Below are 19,053 nucleotides of genomic sequence, written 5' to 3' on the forward strand. Positions count from 1 at the left end.
GAGCGATGGTGCACGTCCTTCTGCTCCCTTCATCAACTTGTCACGCAACAAAAATCTTCGCTAACGTCAATAATTCTGCCCGCTGATTGGTTGTTGTTGTTTGCATCCAACATGGCCGCTCTGCAGCCAAAGCTTGCGGCTCTTTTATGTATTAGTTTTTTTTTCTGGATTATGGAGTATGGAGTAATTTTTTTCGGTTTTTATTTTTCTCCTAGCTCCTCTATGTGCTTTCTCTATCTTTTGACCCTTTTTATAAGTCAAGCTTGTTGTGTTCCAAAGGCATGGATGAGCCTTGAGATCCGCAAGTAACGCTAGTGTTTTTCCTTCTGACAATTTTTTCTCCATTGCAACCTCGACGTCCTCCGTAACCTCTTTTTCAGGAATGTTGGACTCTACCACAGAGTCCACCATGTTTGTCGACTGACAAGCTACGTGCCTCACCGATGACCGATCATGGATGTTGTTTGGCGAAATGTTGCGTGACTAGTTTCATAAGAGGTGGTAAAACGGGCAACAAATGAAAAAATTGAGAAAAAAAGTAGAACGGGATTCTACTTTAGCGCAAGTTTTTTTCCAACTTGCAGCAATCATTTTTGTTGCATGACAAGTTGAGAAAGGGAGTGGTAGGACGTGCAACATAGCTCTACAGCTTGCACGGCATCAATATTGCGCGACAAGTTTGGCATAAAATGTTGCTCGTATTTCCGCGCATTAGGGTGGCGGGTACTCGTGAATTTGAATGGCATTTTAGGAGGTTTAAAGATGGGATAAAAGAAAAAAAATTGGAACACCAACAGACAGTTGCCCCCAACCCAAGAGCACACCGGGTTGGTAGGAGTCTGTTTCGGTGTCCATATATCAATTTTTAACTTCAGATTCTAATTTTTAAACTACGTGAAATCTGAACTATTCCTTATTTCTCCAAATTTTACTACTCTTTTGAGAAAAACTATCTCCTCCCAAATATACCGAAAAATCCCCAAAAAATTTACAAAACACCCCAAAACATTGATTTGTGTTATGAGCATAGGGTTTTTGTATGGCTTGAAACGCGAACGAGATATTTCCGTTAAACCGATTTTAAGCGGCGTGAAAAACGGCTTTCAGGTGTACCCCCACCTTAATAACGACGTGACGTCACCAAAATTTTGGTTTGACGTACGGTGACAAAGGTGAAACTTCCATTCTCTATTTTTACACTGGAACGCCTTGCACCCAATTTTTTGTTAAAATACTTCGCTCGCTTTGTACGACGTGAACGAGATGAAAGAATCGCGAAAGACGATAGTGCAAAGTTATATTTTGAGGGGTCGTCGTCCTTAGCACGCTCGTTTTTGAGAGGCGGACGTCAACCGGAAGTGGGCTGTTTTCCCTTTTAACTTGTCTTCACACAACCACATTTGCATTGCTAAGTAGCTTTTCTCCATTAGAGATGATCAGTGTGAAAGTGTGGGAGGCACCACTGTCCTAGCACGCGAAAATGTTCTCTCCCGGTCACCGTCCGCATCTCAAAAACGCGCGTGCCTAAGCTTCCTAACGTCAACCTCACGTGCAATGCATGGAGAGGTTTAGTGAAGAAAAACAATGGCTCTGCACCGCACATCACGTGTGTTTTACATCATGTTACATATCATATCACGTGCGTTTTACATCTTGTTACATGTCGTTGTCTTGACGATGACACTAAATGATCCAATTTGAGGTTATATAGAGGACGTGAGCACTTGACGATAAATCGGCAACTTTCTCACCGAGCGTACATTCTGTCATTCCAATTTTATTCCTGGGAAGTTCATACACACTTTCCATTCCGAATGACGTGGAATAGCCTCAAAATGATTTCAATAACTGCAAGTTATAACTTGAAATAACGTTCTCATAGCCTGCATCGTCCTGCTTAAAGAGGCTCTGTCATGCTAAATTTGCTGTTTTGAGGCGGAAACTGGATAAACATCTAAATCAGCACTTAAGCTCACACAGACAACATTCTTGACTACCTACTGAACTGACAAGATATGAATGATATTTGTGGCACAAAGAGCTATTCGTACTTAATTTTTGGCGACTCTCTGAAGACACCGTGCCAAACTTGAAAAAACTGGCATCTTCATTCTTGGCTGCAAACAACCAGAATAACTTCGGTGCACTTCCGTGGTTATTGGCAGCAAAACTACAGCATTAATTTTTGGTCTTTATTGATGAAAAGGTTTCTTTTAGGTGTTTTGAAGTTTGACTAAAATGCCGTGACTCTTTCCCCTTTAAGTTCTCTATTGAGGGTTTTAGGATGAAAACAGAGCAAGTAAAAGCAATTTTACCTTGTTTTTATCACATTGCCTTCATATTTTCCATATAGTACTTGCAGCATTACATAGAAATGGTTTACTTAGAAAACACAAAGTGAATCACCACACGGGTTTTGCATCGTGTTTAAAAAAATTCATTTACCTGTAGTTATTTATGCCGAATTCCACTTGAAATCTTGTGAATGCCAATACTAATCATTCATTGTAAAAGTTCCTGCCTAATTCCTGGCTTCATTCATTATTGCAGAACTTGAAGATGAAATAAGTTCTTTAAACAAGAAAAAGACAGAGGAGCAAACTGCGTTAGACGAGTGGAAGGTAGTGCTGGAACAAGACATCAATTAAACTAATCACGTTATTGAAGAGAATTAATATATATTTGTCTTCTTGCTTTGTGCAATTGTCAGAGATGTTGGCTTTTTCACTGCGAGAGTTACCCGCTATTTTGATGACATTCTTTCCAAAGAAGGCCGAAACTTTTCAAGGACAAGGTTAACGCCTACCGCAGAACATTAATTCGTCATGGCAACCTTATGTTATACGTTTGTTTAGAGGCTAATCTCTGTCATGATTGGTTGAGGAAAAAATGGGCACAAAATTTTTACAACGGAAACATTGTTTGTATGTTGACTCGCCCTGGCGGGCACACGAAAACATCTGATCAAACATTTTTTATTCCACGTTCTGGATACATTGACTTTCTAATAACCCGGCTTAAAACTCAGAACGAAATGAAAACTTTTAACAGAAATCATTCATCAATTGAAAAATATTTCGGTTTTCGTCAGTTTAAATAGCAGTGAGTGGCTACGTTGTATAGTCATATGGTCGAAGAGCGGCCATGTGACAAGAGCACGGCATCATAGATGTTCGTAACTTCCAACCCCGAGTCCCTGTCGAGTGATGGGCGTTTGACCTTGATCATTCTGAATTTTAAGCTCGTTTAATTAGAACGTTTAATGGTTCCTTGCTTCTTTTCCAATTTGCTAGGATTATCTTTTTCGTTTTTCGGCACTTTCGAGTCCTGATTGAATGTGCTCGGTTTCTTTAGTTTTGAAAGACAGTGATAATACGCTTACCTCTGATGACGATGATAATTAGTTCCACGAAAAGTAGTGATAATTCATTGCACTCAGGTTCCTTGTGCGAACTCTGACCAGCTTTTGTCCTTTCAGAGCATGGAAAAACAAAGGATGGATGCCATCAACGATGATGCTAAGCATATGGAGAAAATTGCTCACAAAAGAAGTCTTCTTATGAAAAAAGTACGGAGTTTGAATTATTTTATGTTAGAAAGGGAAAAGAAGAAAATATAAAACGCTAACTGCTGTAAAATTCAGATTTCAATATAAATTTTGTTAGCGAACGGGACTTTGGGCGTGATACCCAACGAGTTTGCCAAGAAGAAAGGTCTTTGATGAGTCCCTTGGTCGGGATGAAACGAGCTTCGTAACTAACCACGAACAAAGCGGTATTTTCACAAGTAACTGTCATCTTTATTGTCAAATTTAATGTATAAATAAAATGAATACTACTTATATAGCGCCAAATTCAATGCTCTGAGGCGCTTTACAGTGAAATTTAAGAATATATTACGTACAAGCTCAAACGCTCTAACACGCTTGATCATAAAGGTATAACTGAATATATACAAAGAAAGGATAAGAAAGTACTTGTAACCACACTTCAAAAACTGAGATAAAAAGGTTATTAGAAGTCATAAATATGCAACACGAAGAAGAGGAGTTTTCAGCTTGGACTTAAACACGTTCAGGCTGTCATACGATCTAATGTCAAAAGGGAGAGAATTCCATAGTTTAGGCGCAGCATCGCTAAAAGCGCGATCTCATTGGGTAACTGTGTTGGGTCTTGGTACTTTGAGTAGATTGAGTAGATTGAGTAGATTTCTATCAAGGATCTCTGTTAAATGAGCAACTCGAGCATCTGACACAAGTAGTCGTCTAAAACCCTGTTTAAGCTCGGTAGCCTGCGAGAAAGCTCTCCAGTTTTTCGTGGTGGAGCGAGTAGTCTCGAGATAACCGCCCCTGCATTCGGTGAAATTCTCCTTCCGCCCTTATTGTATCTTCGCAGCTCGCATGACTTATACTGTCTCCAAAAAAACTAGAGAGCTGGGTTGTCAGGCAGTTTAGTTGAATTGTAATTTATCAACCTAGAACACTATCTTGTTCAACAGAAAGAAGATTGTACAAAGAAGATACGTGAGCTAGGCTCCCTTCCTGCAGATGCGTTTGATAAACATCAAAAAACACCGATCAAAACAGTAAGTGTGGCCAGCAGGCACTCTTTATTAGTTATTGACTGTCGAAGTCTTTCTAAGTTACGTAAACGAACGAACTTGCTTACAACGAGCTGTCAACATTACGGACTTAAATAGCTTTCACTGCAAAAAAAAAAATGCTGGGGAAAAAGTTTACCAGGAAAAGCAGTCTGTTTTTCAAACAAGTTGACATATTCTTTATGCACAATTTGAAGGGTTAAAATGTTTCTTTGACTGATTTTCACTGCAAATTGAATGACTGATCCAAGGTGACGCGTTTACTGTAAGTTTATAAGTTCACATAATGAAGTACCTTGTGTATGAATTTTCATCAGACTTTTTTTTTTTTTCAAATCTTGGGCTTCTGGTCTCGGGTCGCGGCTTGTTTACGAGTCTATCGGTGGTTACGGTAATAAGGTTAGTGTCGATTATTTAGTCGAGCAAGAGAGAGAGAGAGACATGTTCAAACTCGAAACATTTAATGCGAGTAGCGGCAAAGCCCAAAACCACGTGACCTAATATAATATGCGATGTGCAGTATGGTACAATAAGGTACAAGGTTGTATATTGTTCGGAGAACTGTGTTAATGTGAATTACACACTTTTTGTGTTTTTACAAAATAGAAATGCTATTTCTCTTCCAAAAAGCAAACACACATGCAGCGAGAAATTATCCGTGTGTCAGTTGACGCATTATTCTATGCATTTTACTTGCTTTTTTTCAGCTGTGGAAAAAACTTCACCAGTGCAATGAAGAACTGAAGAAGTACAGCCATGTCAATAAGAAAGCGCTGGACCAGTTTGTTAACTTCTCAGAACAGAAGGAGAAGTTAATGAAACGTAAGGAAGAACTAGATAAGGGTTATCAGGTAAGCGCATCGTGTTAGTTTCCTTTTAAGCGGGAGTGGGCTAAAATTATAAAATTCTGCAATCTGATTGGTTGCAAGAGCGGGCAGAAATCTTCTCTTAAATGATATGATTCACGGACCTCGGTCGATCCACATAAATTAGGAATAAAATGTACCCTGTCTTAAATACTTGAGGCCTCGGTCCGTACTTAAGACATCCTGGAAAGTTTTCCTCAATACGGCCTTATTGCTGGGTGAGTAACATATTGATTCGAAAGTTTCCGTAATTTTACCTACAGAAGTACAAGGATTTCTCCCATACAAAACGTCGAAGTCTTGTTGTTTAATGTACTGCAGGCTATAGTGGAAGAAGTTACTCTCTGTGGGGGACAAGAATTTTAAATCCCGTCCTTGACCGTCTCTCGAGAGGGACATTTTATTTCGTCAGCCGAATTACTTCGGTTTTGTTTTCTTCTTTTATTTTACCTGGCAGTCGATTGTGGACCTAATGGACGTTCTTGAGCAACGCAAACACGAGGCCATCCTGTTCACATTTAAACAGGTACGTTTACTGTACAAAGCAGTCGCCTCTTTCGGAACTTTGCTCCACCCTACGCGACCTAAGAGACACTTCATGATTTCCTTTACACTGAAGAAAGATTTCCAGACAGAGAGTTTACTAAATTTGTTTTTTTTCTTGAAGTGCACTTTTTTGTGGAATTTAGGCTTATCGTGTATTCTTGGTTTGCGTCCACGTGATGAGACGGACATGTTGTTATACAATACAAAACGATAGAAAAAATAGCCCCACAAATTTGCAGAATAATAGAGTCAAAAGCGCTGATGAAAGCGCTGACGAAAATAGCTATATTGATATCGGCGCTATACAAGTTTATTATTATTATTATTATTATTATTATTATTATTATTATTATTTACAAAAGGCATTTTATTGCATTGTTTTGTACACCAATTTGGCAGCCGTGACGTCACATGCAATACCCTTAAAAATTTTCTTCACAATCTTGTGGTCTTGTTTCATTTGTGACTCCCCTTGTCATTGTATTTAAAAAGTGTGTTTTGTGTCTCCCAACAGATGTCTCACTACTTCAGCGAAGTATTCAAGCAGCTGGTGTCCAACGGCAAAGCTTCGTTGGTGATGAAAACGGATCCAGTGGAACAACCGGTAACGATATTAAACATCGGAAGGAGTGAACTGAACCTCACACTCAGCAATTGGCTCTTGTAGACACCTGAAACATTCTTGCGGCTTCAACTGACGAGATTTGAACCCCCTTCGTCAATAACCCGTACTTCAAATTTCATTCATCGTATCCTTTCACATGAACACAGTAAGCCCAACAAATTGACCTGCTCCCAACTGAGCGGCTTCATTGCTCAGTCGGTAGAGCATCGCACCGGCATCGCAGAGGTCATGGGTTCAAAACCCTTTGGAGCCACCTGAAATTTTCAGGTGTCTATTTAACAATTAGACCCGTAGCCCGCAAGGGCTGCGGGTCAATAGCCCATGAGGCGAAGCCGAATGGGCTATTGATCCGTGGCCCTTAAGGGTGAAAGGTCTAATTGTTTTAGTATCACCCAACTAGTCGGCCAGAAAAGGCAATGATAAAGTTAGCAAATGCAAGTTAAAGAAATATTTATTTGGGAATAAAACGAAAGAAAGCGTCACGCTTTTTGCTACTCGAGGACTATTACTAATAGTCCTCTAGTAGCGTAGCCAATCAAAATGCAGGATTTGCAGTAGTCCACTAGTTGGGTGATACTAAAATGATGATAAATGTTTATTTAACCCTCTCGCAGAGCAAGCTCTGAATTACAGGGAGATTAGGAACAACTTACAAATATTTCACAGTCACAAAATCCTTTAGTCTATTAGATCTTGTTCTAAGAGGGCGTATTCTGGTGCCCGACCTCGTGCAATAATCATGTTAGACAGACAGGGTCCTAGAATGTGCTAGCTTCCTAACCGGGTGGTCTAAGTCCAAGTTTGACATGTACCGTTTACATAAATCTATGTGGCGAGACTCGAGTGTTGCGAAACCTGCATTAATGAGCGCGGACTCGTAGCTTAAACTTGGGAAGATGATGTTCATTGCTCGTTTCTGAACTCTCTCCAACGATTCTGAGAGGTATTTGGACATGTTATTTTATTAAAAACCACGCAGCCGTATTCCAGTACTGATCTTACAACTGAGCAATAAATTACGATGATAAGAGACCATAGCTTAAAATTTTCAGGTAAGTACGAGGATCACTTCACTTCTTCGTCTGTAACCCGCATTTCAAATACATACATTTCTTTCTTTCGATATTAAACTTCGTCCACGTTCATCTAACATGTAAAAAATACAAATGTCAGTGTAACTGTACAAGCTCACGTAGCTCGAGTAAAGTTAATGTAGTACGTTTTCCTGTCCATAGTGCCTTATTCGTCATGACGTTACAGCAGCTGTGTTGGTGTTGATGTCCCCAACTCGTCAACTAGTGTATCTTTTGTTTCTTAGCTAATAAATTAGAGGATATTACGTGGCCGCGCGGAGATACGAAATTTCTCTTCGAGTGTTCGCTCACTCGTGAAATATTTTTCCAGATGAGAAGAGAAATTTTGTATCTCCAAGCGTCCATGTAATATTCTACTTATTATATAAACACCAATGAAATACTAAATCATTTCACAAAAGGCATAGAAAGGCGCGATTTTTATATGTAACCACAGCAACAGTGATCTTTTCACTTGTGAAGATATCATATTTTCGCGCGAAAGCTCACTTGGTATTTCATGGGTGTTTATATAATAAATCTGTGTATTTTTCCTTTCCAGGAAGACGAAGAGAGCGAAGCATCTTCGCAGCAATCAACAGTTCCCCTGGTTGATCAGTTTACAGGGATTAGTATAAAGGTAAGAGACGCACTTGTTCGGGGACTGATCATACAATTGTCTTTACTAGGTTCACTGCCATCAAAACCAATCCGTTGCCATATCGTTCTATCTGGATAAGCTCTTATCTGCCTTCCAGAACCTAAGCCCACTTCACACTGTTTCGGGATGCAGGGATGGCTCAGTGGTGAGAGCACTCGCCTCCCACCAATGTGGCTTTGGTTCGAGTCCCAGACTCAGCGTCATATGTGGATTGAGTTTGTTGTTCTGTACTCTGCACCGAGAGGTTTTTCTCCGGGTACTCCGGTTTTCCCCTCTCCTCGAAAACCAACATTTGACTTGATTTATGTTATTTGTTAATTTCAGTTTACGGTGTCCCCAATTAGTACTCGAGCGCTAAAACGACTAGATACTTCAATAAAGCTCCTTTCCTTTCCTTTCCTTTCCTTTTTTCAAATTTTTTTGAAATTTTTCCCGAAAAAGTGTTTGTGCTGAGAAAGTGAATGTGAGAATCAATTTTAAATTTCTGGTGTGTCGCGGCATCTTCAATCATTGTGTCCGGCATGGTTTCCCCACTATTATACAAAAGCTATTTTTCTCTTTGCATTCTGGCAAAGATAACTCGTCACAACGATTAAAGATGGCCTTGCACTGGGAATTAATTAGACAGAAAAACTGAAGCTTTCTCTGCTAGCAGATGTTTCTTTTCTCTTGCGTTTGCTGGGCTGACGAGAATTGCCATGGATCGAAACTCACTATGATCGCACCGCCGTCCACAGTCTTGGACAGCACTCTTCAAACCGCATGCCCCATGATATGTTTGCTGACTGTAACTTGAGCCCGCTTTATCTCGCGCATTCCTTTACAGTAATTCCGCCGTTGTTAAGTGAGCCCACACGTGAGGATTCGGTCGCTAAGCAACTGACGTGCAAGCTCAACACAGTGAGTCTCGACCCAAAGCAGAGGTGACTTTTCTCATTCTCGACAGCCCATGCAGCGAACTCAAAAGACAAGAGACATCAGCAGGCAGGGAAAATGAAGCGATTCTGAAGTTCATCTTTTTCTGATACAAATGCGTTCGAAAACAGCTACCTTTCTCAGTGCTCTCAAGTTATGTTTATGTAGCAGTGACAGTTCCCTTTACATTGCCGGAACCCTTGCAAACACAAATCCGCAAATCGCTAGCTTTGAGAGAGGAAAGTCCTTTGTTCTGTTTGTTCTCTTTGTCGCCAGGTATCTTTTACTGGAAAGTCGGCGGAAACTCGTGAGATGAACCAGTTATCGGGAGGTCAGAAATCTTTGGTGGCCTTGGCGCTTATCTTCGCAATTCAAAAGTGTGACCCTGCACCTTTCTATTTATTCGATGAGATCGACCAGGCGCTGGATCCACAGTTCAGGAAAGCCGTTGCAGGTATTACCCCGGCCCGTGGTCTCCCCACTCCATTTAGACCCTTACGACCTCGTTCCCATGCAGAGCTTTTCTCTGCCGAGAGAGTAGGGCGCGTTACTCTCGGCGGAGAAAAGCTCTGCATGGGAACGAGGTTGAGATCCTTGACCGGTGGGGCATGTGTCCTCAGAGGTTTGTTTAGGCCGCGTGGACTTCAACAGGGGAGAATTCTACTTCTCTCTATAAGGAAAGTACTCCGTTACATTTGATCACGTGAAGGACGCTATACATAGTCTTGTAGAGATAAAATCAAATTTTGCTCTTGCTGTATGGTATAAAGCGTTCCCTCCGCACCTTGGGTCCGTTTCTCGAAAGTCCCGAAACTTTACGGGCCTTTTCGGGTGTCACAATTCCCCTTTTATCTCAAGAACGGAGAGGATTTAAGTCGTCAAACTTCACAGTCAGTTTGCTTTTTGTTACCTTGAGAACGTAAAGATCGGCCTTTCAAAATAAGCGGTTGGCAGTTTTACAAATGGCTTTTCGGGCCCGAAAAGGTTTCGGGACTTTCGAGAAACGGGCCCCTGGTGAAGATTGAAGCGTGTGAAGTTTCCCAGTGAAACGAGAGCTAAGAGAAAGCGTCTGTACGAGTCTTGTAAGAACTTAAGGTATGCTTTTGTTTCAGAGATGCTTCGTAACTTGGCAGAGAAAGCTCAATTCATTACCACGACTTTCAGACCAGAGCTACTGGAGTCCGCTGACAAGTTTTACGGTGTCAAGTTTCGAAACAAAGTCAGTCACATAGACGCCATCACAGCCGAACAAGCCAAGGATTTTATTGAAGACGACACTCAGGAAAAATGAAGCCAGAGTTCTGACTTGAAGTCGACAGCGTAGAGTGTAGTTTCCGAAGACGTCGTGCCCAGTTGTTAAACGCGAAGACGCGCTATAGAAGGGGTCACTTTAAGCTCTGTTTTTGTTCGAATCCATTCAAGCAAGACTGATAATCCAAGATGGCGATCAACAAACAGCAACACAGAGACAGAAGCCATAAAGGACATTCCAAGGGCGAAAAAAGTGACTGGGAATTTTAAAACTGGAACGGCAGATAACATCTTATAACATATTACGGACAAATTCCCGTTAGCGGCTTTATTATTTAAATCAGTCGCATGCGCCTTAGGTACCACGCCTTTCATTGAGCGTCTTCGAGTTTTTAAGACTGCTTTCACTAACGACACATTCAAGCATTAACACGAGCAACGCAAGTAGATGGATTACATCGTCCTTAATTATTGCCTTTTGTCCTAGCAATAAGTACCTGTTGATTAAGACGCTGTTGAATTGTCAGAAACTCATTACCTTCTGGTTGTGTATGTTGCTTGTGCCGATGCTTTCGTCGCCAGAAAAAAAAACATCCACGACAACGGTAACGAAACTACATGTTTAGCAATCAAAAGCAACACCTTTTTTTTTTGCTCTACATGAGCCGTATAGAGTGTTTTCACGTGACGTCACGGCGGCCTTGTTGTTTTCCCTAAACAATAGAAGGGCGGCCATGTTGGTGTCCCCAACTAATCCTCCGGGAGTTGACCTCTATTATCATGCAAGTGTTTTCTTTTGTTTCGGTGGAAAAACAAGGTTACTATCACGTGAGTGAAAACACTGTCTAGAGTGGGGTGCATCTATTCACTTGTAAAGAATTGGCCGAATATTCTAGAGTTTAGCCTGTGTGGAGTGACTTTACGTTGGTACATTTCATTGCCTTTCCCGGCAAAACAGCAACGTGAAGTAATCCAGTAGGACACTTTCAAAAATACCATAACACTCTTTGTTGTCCCGCCAGAATTTTGCCATAAGCATTGTTTCCACCAATTCCAGTTTCTCTTGGGACTTACTATGGTCTCAAGAGAAAAAACAATGCTTATGCAAAATTTTGGAGGGCAAACAAAGTGTATTATGGTGCATTCGAAAATAGAGAAGGCCGGACCATGAAATCCAAAACCATACATTCAAAGTAAACAGCCTTTGGATGAAAATCAAAGCTCAACATTTTGCCAGGGAGGTGTTTAAGGAAACACACTTTCAAAATCTGAAGAAAAAAAAAGGAATTAATTTTTTGATCATAGTACCACTAAGCACCGTTCTTACAAGTTTTATTTTTGGGTGAGTGGTACAATTCTGTCACATTTCAAAGGGTTGGAGCATAGGCCAAGTTGTTGCAGTACTAAAGGTCTTTTTCGCCGTTGTCATCGCGTTGCTTCAGCTGGGGAATCGCTGAGCGGGGTTGGTTGGGATCATGGGCTTTTTTTTTGCTTTCCTTGCTGTTTCAAGACTCCATGTGGCATGACAATACATGTTAAAAGGTAGAATACTGACCTCAACGCTTGTCTGCCTAGGCCAGAATTCACTTTAAAATCGTCGTAGGTGTCCCTGTAAGTTCTCAATTGTCACAAGGCGCGGAAGAAGCCAAGGTTTTCGGCTGGTCTTTCATATACCGGATCTGAAATAATTAGTGTCCATAAAACAAAAGAACAAAGCGAACATAACAATACCTAATCAACAAGGCCTAATCAGGATAACAATGGTTCTTTTGTCTTCCGCCATTTTAGTCCGGCATATGAAAGTCTACCCAGGTTTTCGTTAGGGAACCGCTTTCTCGATTTTGTGGTAATATCGCGATCCTTCCAAAGTCGTTCGGTATGGAAAGTGTCTATCAACATTCCAGGAATAAAATTGTTACAAACGTTGTGAATGCTTGAAAAGAAAAATGCAAATTTATCTTTAGCTGCGTGATTCCTTTTCCTTTCCGATACCGCAAAAATGGCGCAAATTGTCAGATTTCGTGTACGTTAATCTAAGGTTGTTTTGAGCAGTTAAGCTCAAGAGGAGATAGCATACGTTATGGTTCAGTTTTAATATCCATTCCTAGTTAATAAAATTGATTATAACATACACTTTATTGCCTTGGTTTTAGTGATTAAAAAATGGCGAAACTTCCATCACCACCGTAATAAACAACAGTAGCCTCGGAAGAATTTCATTGACGAAAGAGTTGCTCCTTCGAGACACGAATACAAAGTTCTTCCAAACTTCTTTAAGAATATTTTAATCTGGACTCACGGAGAACGTTTTGGTGAGAGTACCGCAGCTTTTGTCACGAGTGTAAAATAAGTGAGCCGAAACACCTCCAGGTGCTTTTTTCAGTTTAACTCGCGTCACAACAACCAAGATTCACTGAGTCCCAGAGGATGACGTAGTCAGTCTCTTGGAGGAATTTTTAACCTTTTTGGAGGATATTTTAATATCCTCCAAAAAGGTTAAATGTTTTAAAAAAGCATCTTTGAAAGACTTCGGAGCTTTTTCAGAGTATTGTAAAACTTATTATGTTTGCGGTAATCATCCATAGATAGGCCAGGCGTTTCCATGGGAAGTTCTGTTACCTAGCCTACGAAAACTATCGATCGATTAATTATTGGTGAATTGGCCGTTGGGCACTACGACGCCAAAATGTAGGCTTATGGGCTCAAAGAGGGCATAACCTTCACCTTGTACAATCATTTTCTATGAAGCAAACATGATTACTTGCCAAATTATACGTTTCATAAAAAAATTAAACTCGGTTATTAGACGTATTTAATAGCACATATGAGCAATTCCAGCGGACGTCAAAGAGGCCTTATTCAATTAATTCTCTAAAACTAAGCATAGGTATATAAAATATTTCATTTTTGTGGTTTTGTCCACTCAAACAACACTACAGAAACCAAGTTGAACTGGGTTATATTTTCCATGTTAAACGCTGTTGCTTAAAGAAGATAGAACCCATCCCTATAAGATTTTCTCTCAAAGACAATCATGGTATTCAGATGGAAATGTTTTTAAACTCATGTCGTTTCATCAGCGTTTCATGACAAAAAGATATGACGCTTGGCTCAATAGGCATCGAAGGAAGTATCACATGCAAATTTAACCAATCAGAAGGCACTGAACGGCACCTGTTCTGTAAGTGAATTTATACAAAACCTCAGGCAGTTTGTTATGAACTCCTCGCGTCTTAAAACTGATTTGGAAAGCTCTGTCGAAGATTAAAATACTTCGGGAAAAAAAGGAAAAAATTCAGAGCAAGGAACTTATAATTCAGTAACGTTGTTTAGTCGCTGTTCAATATTCGCGGCAAACCATGGACATTCTCAAGAAGTTTGACGGAGATAAAGAAAAATCAGACACTTTGGAAGACGCTTTTAAATCATGCAGATACCCGGATACTTTGAGTATTTCGCTTCTTGCTGCCGATATTGGAGCGACAGAAGACGATGTTCAGGTATGGCTGCTGTAGGGTTTATTTAAACTCAGTTTTATCTACGGTAAAAAGGCGATGAAGATATTTTGAAAACGCGGAAGATGATTTCCTTTGACGAACATCGTGTGGGAAGCTCGCGCTGTCGGATTTTAATGTAAATATTTTCAAATTGAGGATCTTTGGAGAATATTCGACTGAATCTTGCTGCTGTTAATTAAAATATTCCAAGAATTTCTTCTCAGGTATAAGAACTACAAGGCTTTAAATTTCTGCGAAGAGTTTATATTCGAGACAAACTCTCTTTTTTTCCAGTTTTTTTATGATTAATATTCATTCCTTGACTACTGAACTCCAACACGCTGTTTGTTGTAGATATTTTTTCGTTGCCCACTTTATAATGGCATCATTTTCCTTGGCGTTATTTGCCTAATAAACATTTTTTTGGTTTATGATTGCCACTGGCATGCTGTCATTGGATTTCCGAAAATCAATACATATTTCATGCCTCCTTTTTATCGAATCGTGTATGAATTTATACATCGTTTCTTCAGGGTTTCATTACAACGGGAAAAGTACTTCTGAGGGTATGATCCTTTAACAGACTTCTTTAATCAAATGCGCTTTTTTAATTTAAAGCCGCAAAAAGTTTAAGATTTTGGCAGGAATACGATTCACAACTAGCAATAAATATGCCATCTGAAGAGGAAGCGAATGTAATTTGCATGCCACCGGCTCAATCCTTTTTTTCGTGGAGTGATTTGCAAATAACGAATTTTGTTCATTTTCAGAACTGGTTCGCTGCAAGATTGACCAAATGGCGGAAAGAGGAAGGATTTGTGCCGATCGCTGAGCGCACCGCGATTCTAGCTCAAAACATGAACAAGAAAGCTAAATGATGGAAAAGGCAATCAGCAAGCCTCAATCATACATTATTTGATCACAGATGAAGAAAGAAACTTAATTACGAGTCAATATATAGAAAACTTAAAAGGCTTTTTGAAAAATAGAATAATTAGAAATTAATTTACATTTGAAGAAATAACTAAACGAAAGACCATTGTTAATGTTGCTTGTGAACAAGACGACAAATTTCCTTTGGAAATGTATTGAAAGTAAGAGTTGAATTCGTATTAAAGTTTCCGGCCAAACATTTTTCTGTATAGACAGTATTCATAAATGGCGGCTAAGTAATTATTCTTTTGTCATTATGCTTATCATCCTTACTAGCCTCGTTAGCACGAACAAATTCAAAAGAAGTTTTGCTCCAAAGTGAGGGTAGTGAGGATGATTGACACAAAGACGAACAAAACTGAGACAAAACTAAGCCGGGATGAACTGCGCTTGCGCCTGGAGATAAATCCACGTAATTTAGTCCTTCATTCCGTGGGTCCCCTTCCTTTTTAAGATTTGACTTACTAAACAGGCTGCAGTCACTAGCTAGTCACTCAAGAAAAGACTTGGTCAAAAAACCATTTTTTTCACCCTGCTAAATGTAAAGTTTGCCGCGCTATCTTGTTGGGATCTCTTTTAAGGTTGCTGCGACCAGTTTCACTAGTTTTAAGAGACCTCCTTATGAGAGGGGTTGTCACTACAACACTTTATCATTTAATGGCAATGTTAAGGTACCATATGAAACACTTGCACAGACAATCATTGCTTAATAAATTGCGCCAACTATTGTGACGTACTAGGTTACCACGGCAACATGAAAGCTCTCAAAAACACCCTACATTTCGTCTTAACTTGCTTATAGCTCAAAAAAGAACTCGGTAACCCCTATTTTCTAATGTAGAATAGTAATTAACAATCTGAGATAGAACTATCGGCAACTACAACTGCAGTTACGCAAAGCATTCTATTGCAATTCTACAGCTACGGAGAGGGGAAAGAAGTCTTGATCTTTTCGCTGTGTTTGGGTTCCAATGTAATCCTCACAAATGAACATATATCAGCTTGTTAAGACGACGTTGTTCCTCAATGAAGCGAGGAAATGATAGAAGAATTAGATTGAAAAGAATTCATTTGACAAATTCTGAAGTGAGATGAAGTGAAGTCTTGTTTTACGAGGGTTGCTATTAATAGCCAAAGGCAAATGAACTTGTGGCCCCTGATCAGACCAGACCACCTGACACAGGGAACTTCGAGCCCTCCTCTTTTCTTTCAGTGTGTGGGATCTTTAAATAGAGTTTACGAACAAGAATTGGGAGACGGGGCATTCGGTTTATAATCTTCATCCGAGAAGACTTGAAAGTCTAATAATTTGCGGATGTAATTACCAAGGCAGCACTTTCTCCTCAAGTCTTTTAAAAACACCATGAGTGTTGGTCCAGCCAGAGATAGCTCACGTCTGAGTTTCGGTCAGGTGGTTTTAATATTAATTTAATATACAGACTGTATCTTGAGTTGTTAAGGGGGGAGGAAACACGTTGAAACCTTAGTCTCATTTGTACTCTCTTCTGCCATAGTTAAAGAATTCCTTTGTTGTAGGTTTTGTTCTCTTTTTTGGCCTTGACCTTGCACAAAACACAATAGTTGTTTACTCCCTACTGAGGAACTAACCAATAGAAACGTGTGGGTTACGTAATTCATGCATAGTGTATGAGCGCAAAACAAAAGATTGTGCACGGTCGTGGACTTTCCAACCTAAATTGGCATCTTTGTTTGCTCCTTTGATCTTTGCCGAGCTTTCAAACCTGTCCCCTCTATTAACTATGCTTCTGCCCTTCACTTATTGGTGGAGTTTCCCAAATGTCGCCCCTTGGTGTGTTGACTCCACCACTAAGAAAAGCAAATTTAAAGCTTAGTCAAAGCCAAAGCCAACCAACTCGTGGTTTTACAGGTCAAGGGAAACGTCAACATGTCGTTATTACACGGAATTTTTTCCTTTCGGATTTTGCCTCATTAGCATCTGCATTTATAATCGCTCAGCCTATAATATCAGCCACAGGACTAGGTATCTGAGAAATTTTGATCCCCATCTAAAAAATTTTTTCTTTGAAAAATAATGCTTTAAAAGTTCTAAATTACACAAAAAATGTATAGGATCACGAGCGCTTGTACCACCCAATAATTCATCAGGATTTGATGATTAATATTTCTCTGATTATCAGAAAAGGCTTCAAATTGGAGAGACGATTAAGTTTAACATATTCTTTGAGCTTTTCAAGCCTGTCTTTTTCCTTTGCAAAAAGATGCCGTCAACAGGCAAATTTGTAGTTAATGAGATAAGCTCGTTCCCAGGGTCTCTTATTTTCTGCCCCAAAGATGAGATGAGAGGCCCTGGGTATGAGGTTTGAACGATCACTGCTTAAATTTAGGGGTTAAACAAAGGTCTTTTATTTAATTTTTACGAGAAAAGCTTTGACTGGATATCATTATTAAATTTTCGCTTGATTCGCCAGCAATGCAGTTCTTTTAGAATGGCGCCAGAGTACGAGCAACGAGCGGCAAAATCGCCAGGGTCAAAGCTGGTGACCGCGCCTTCCTGTTGCCTGTGTTCCCTTTTGCCTCCTTAAACAAGTTGTATTTCCGTGTCGATATTCCCGTGGCGGTGTGTTTAAGGTTTCTATTAAGGCCTATTTGAGCATCGGCGTTGTTTTTCCATGCCCACACGATCCAGACTTCGGTATTACCCTTAAAAATTCAACACAAGAAACATCATATTAATGTGTAGTGGAAGTACGAAATGAATTTGTGTCTCTTACAAACACCTGAAAAATTCAGTTGGCTTCAACAGAATTTGAACCCATCACCCATGACGTCTTTCTTACCACTTTTAACTAGTTCCAGGGTGCTTCGAGCGTATTAAAAACAAGACAAAATAACCCTTAATAGTTAGAAAAGTAGAGACTCTTAATATACACTTTTGGTCTCTTTCTTTCCATAGTTGTATGGACACCTCGAAGCTCAAAGGTAATGAGGACGACAATTTAAAAAATAGACATTACAGCGATAAAAAATCCAGGTGGAAGAAGGCAACCAAAAACTAGCTGCTTTAAATGACCCTGTCGGAGATGAATTCGGGACGAGTCGGGTTCCGTATAGCAATTTATGAAATACCCTGGATAAAATATTGGGCATCGCTGTTTTCTTAAAGAGGCTTACGTAAGTGGATCGGAAATGATCTGTTGAAGGCCTTGATAATAAGGTTGCAATTAAAAGACCAAAAATAGATTAGTGATTTTGTATGATGCAAATTGGCATAAGTCAGCGCGAGTAAATTTTTCAAATCAACAAAATTGTACTTACTCATACAAATGACATGAGAAATCGTGTGATTACTCATTTATAATACATGTACTTGAAAAAAAAAGGAGGACAGAAAATCAAAACAAGGGAAACTTTGACAACGCGCGCCTATGAAGTTCATGGGTTGAAACAGATTACGTTTGTCAAATTCAAGCTTTTGCAAGAATATCGTTCAAACGTCATTTAATTGAACACTTAATAAGATGCATTTGAAGAATGAGAACTGCTCTCGGAGTAATTTTTCATGTATATTATCACAAATTGAGTGTAAAGAAGTATTGTCAAGTCTTACCCCAAACTGAACATCTTTGTCGTCGCCTTCTGTGGTCGGAATCCTATCAAATTGCACATTAGTAAATCCGTTTTCTTCAGTGGCTTGTATCAAATTGTAGTCTGGTGTCGGGTCCTTTGGTGGCACTGCAAATCCCGTGCTTTGGTATCCCTTTTAAAAAAAAAACAGCCATTTATAGTCAAGACTATCAAAACTCAATTGATTTTGTTGGCATGTTTTCTAAATATGGAGTTTAAAAAAGGGCGTCCGCTATGGTTGCCAATGCCATAAAGCAATATTATTATTGGCTAAAAGACGAAATTGACCAAATCCACATCGTGAAATGACCACATTAGTTACTAGTTGAGTCTGTTGAAATATACAAGGCCAACGTTTGCAAAAACGTAACCTCTCCTTGTCACTCGAATCGCTTACTTACATCAAGGTACCCTGCATTTAATGCCACACCACCAAGAGCTATGTCGTAGTTCAGCATTCGTCTTCCGTCAGCGGTTGTGG

General features: G+C 39.8%; 2 protein-coding genes across 2 annotated transcripts in view; one reads left to right on the forward strand and one right to left on the reverse strand.

The window, feature by feature from the left end:
• LOC138006605 (structural maintenance of chromosomes protein 3-like) overlaps window positions 1-12,668 on the forward strand; it is a 41,774-nt gene extending 29,106 nt beyond the window's left edge. Inside the window, exons 28-36 of the mRNA XM_068853040.1 lie at window positions 2,551-2,621; window positions 3,479-3,568; window positions 4,498-4,584; window positions 5,307-5,450; window positions 5,923-5,991; window positions 6,526-6,615; window positions 8,272-8,349; window positions 9,562-9,739; window positions 10,398-12,668. Of these exons, the coding sequence (XP_068709141.1) occupies window positions 2,551-2,621; window positions 3,479-3,568; window positions 4,498-4,584; window positions 5,307-5,450; window positions 5,923-5,991; window positions 6,526-6,615; window positions 8,272-8,349; window positions 9,562-9,739; window positions 10,398-10,576 (986 nt within the window). The 3' untranslated portion in view covers window positions 10,577-12,668. The remainder of the gene's footprint in view (window positions 1-2,550; window positions 2,622-3,478; window positions 3,569-4,497; window positions 4,585-5,306; window positions 5,451-5,922; window positions 5,992-6,525; window positions 6,616-8,271; window positions 8,350-9,561; window positions 9,740-10,397) is intronic.
• Window positions 12,669-16,959: 4,291 nt separating this feature from the next.
• The window catches only part of LOC138008650 (DBH-like monooxygenase protein 1 homolog), a 2,454-nt gene continuing 360 nt past the window's right edge, over window positions 16,960-19,053 (reverse strand). The window contains exons 1-3 of the mRNA XM_068855963.1: window positions 18,974-19,053; window positions 18,556-18,705; window positions 16,960-17,648 (exon numbers count right to left, since the gene is read on the reverse strand). The exon at window positions 18,974-19,053 is cut by the window's right edge and continues 360 nt beyond it. Of these exons, the coding sequence (XP_068712064.1) occupies window positions 17,430-17,648; window positions 18,556-18,705; window positions 18,974-19,053 (449 nt within the window). The 3' untranslated portion in view covers window positions 16,960-17,429. The remainder of the gene's footprint in view (window positions 17,649-18,555; window positions 18,706-18,973) is intronic.

The sequence above is a fragment of the Montipora foliosa genome, chromosome 6 (genome assembly GCF_036669935.1).
Source record: "Montipora foliosa isolate CH-2021 chromosome 6, ASM3666993v2, whole genome shotgun sequence".
Taxonomy (NCBI): Eukaryota; Metazoa; Cnidaria; class Anthozoa; order Scleractinia; family Acroporidae; genus Montipora; species Montipora foliosa.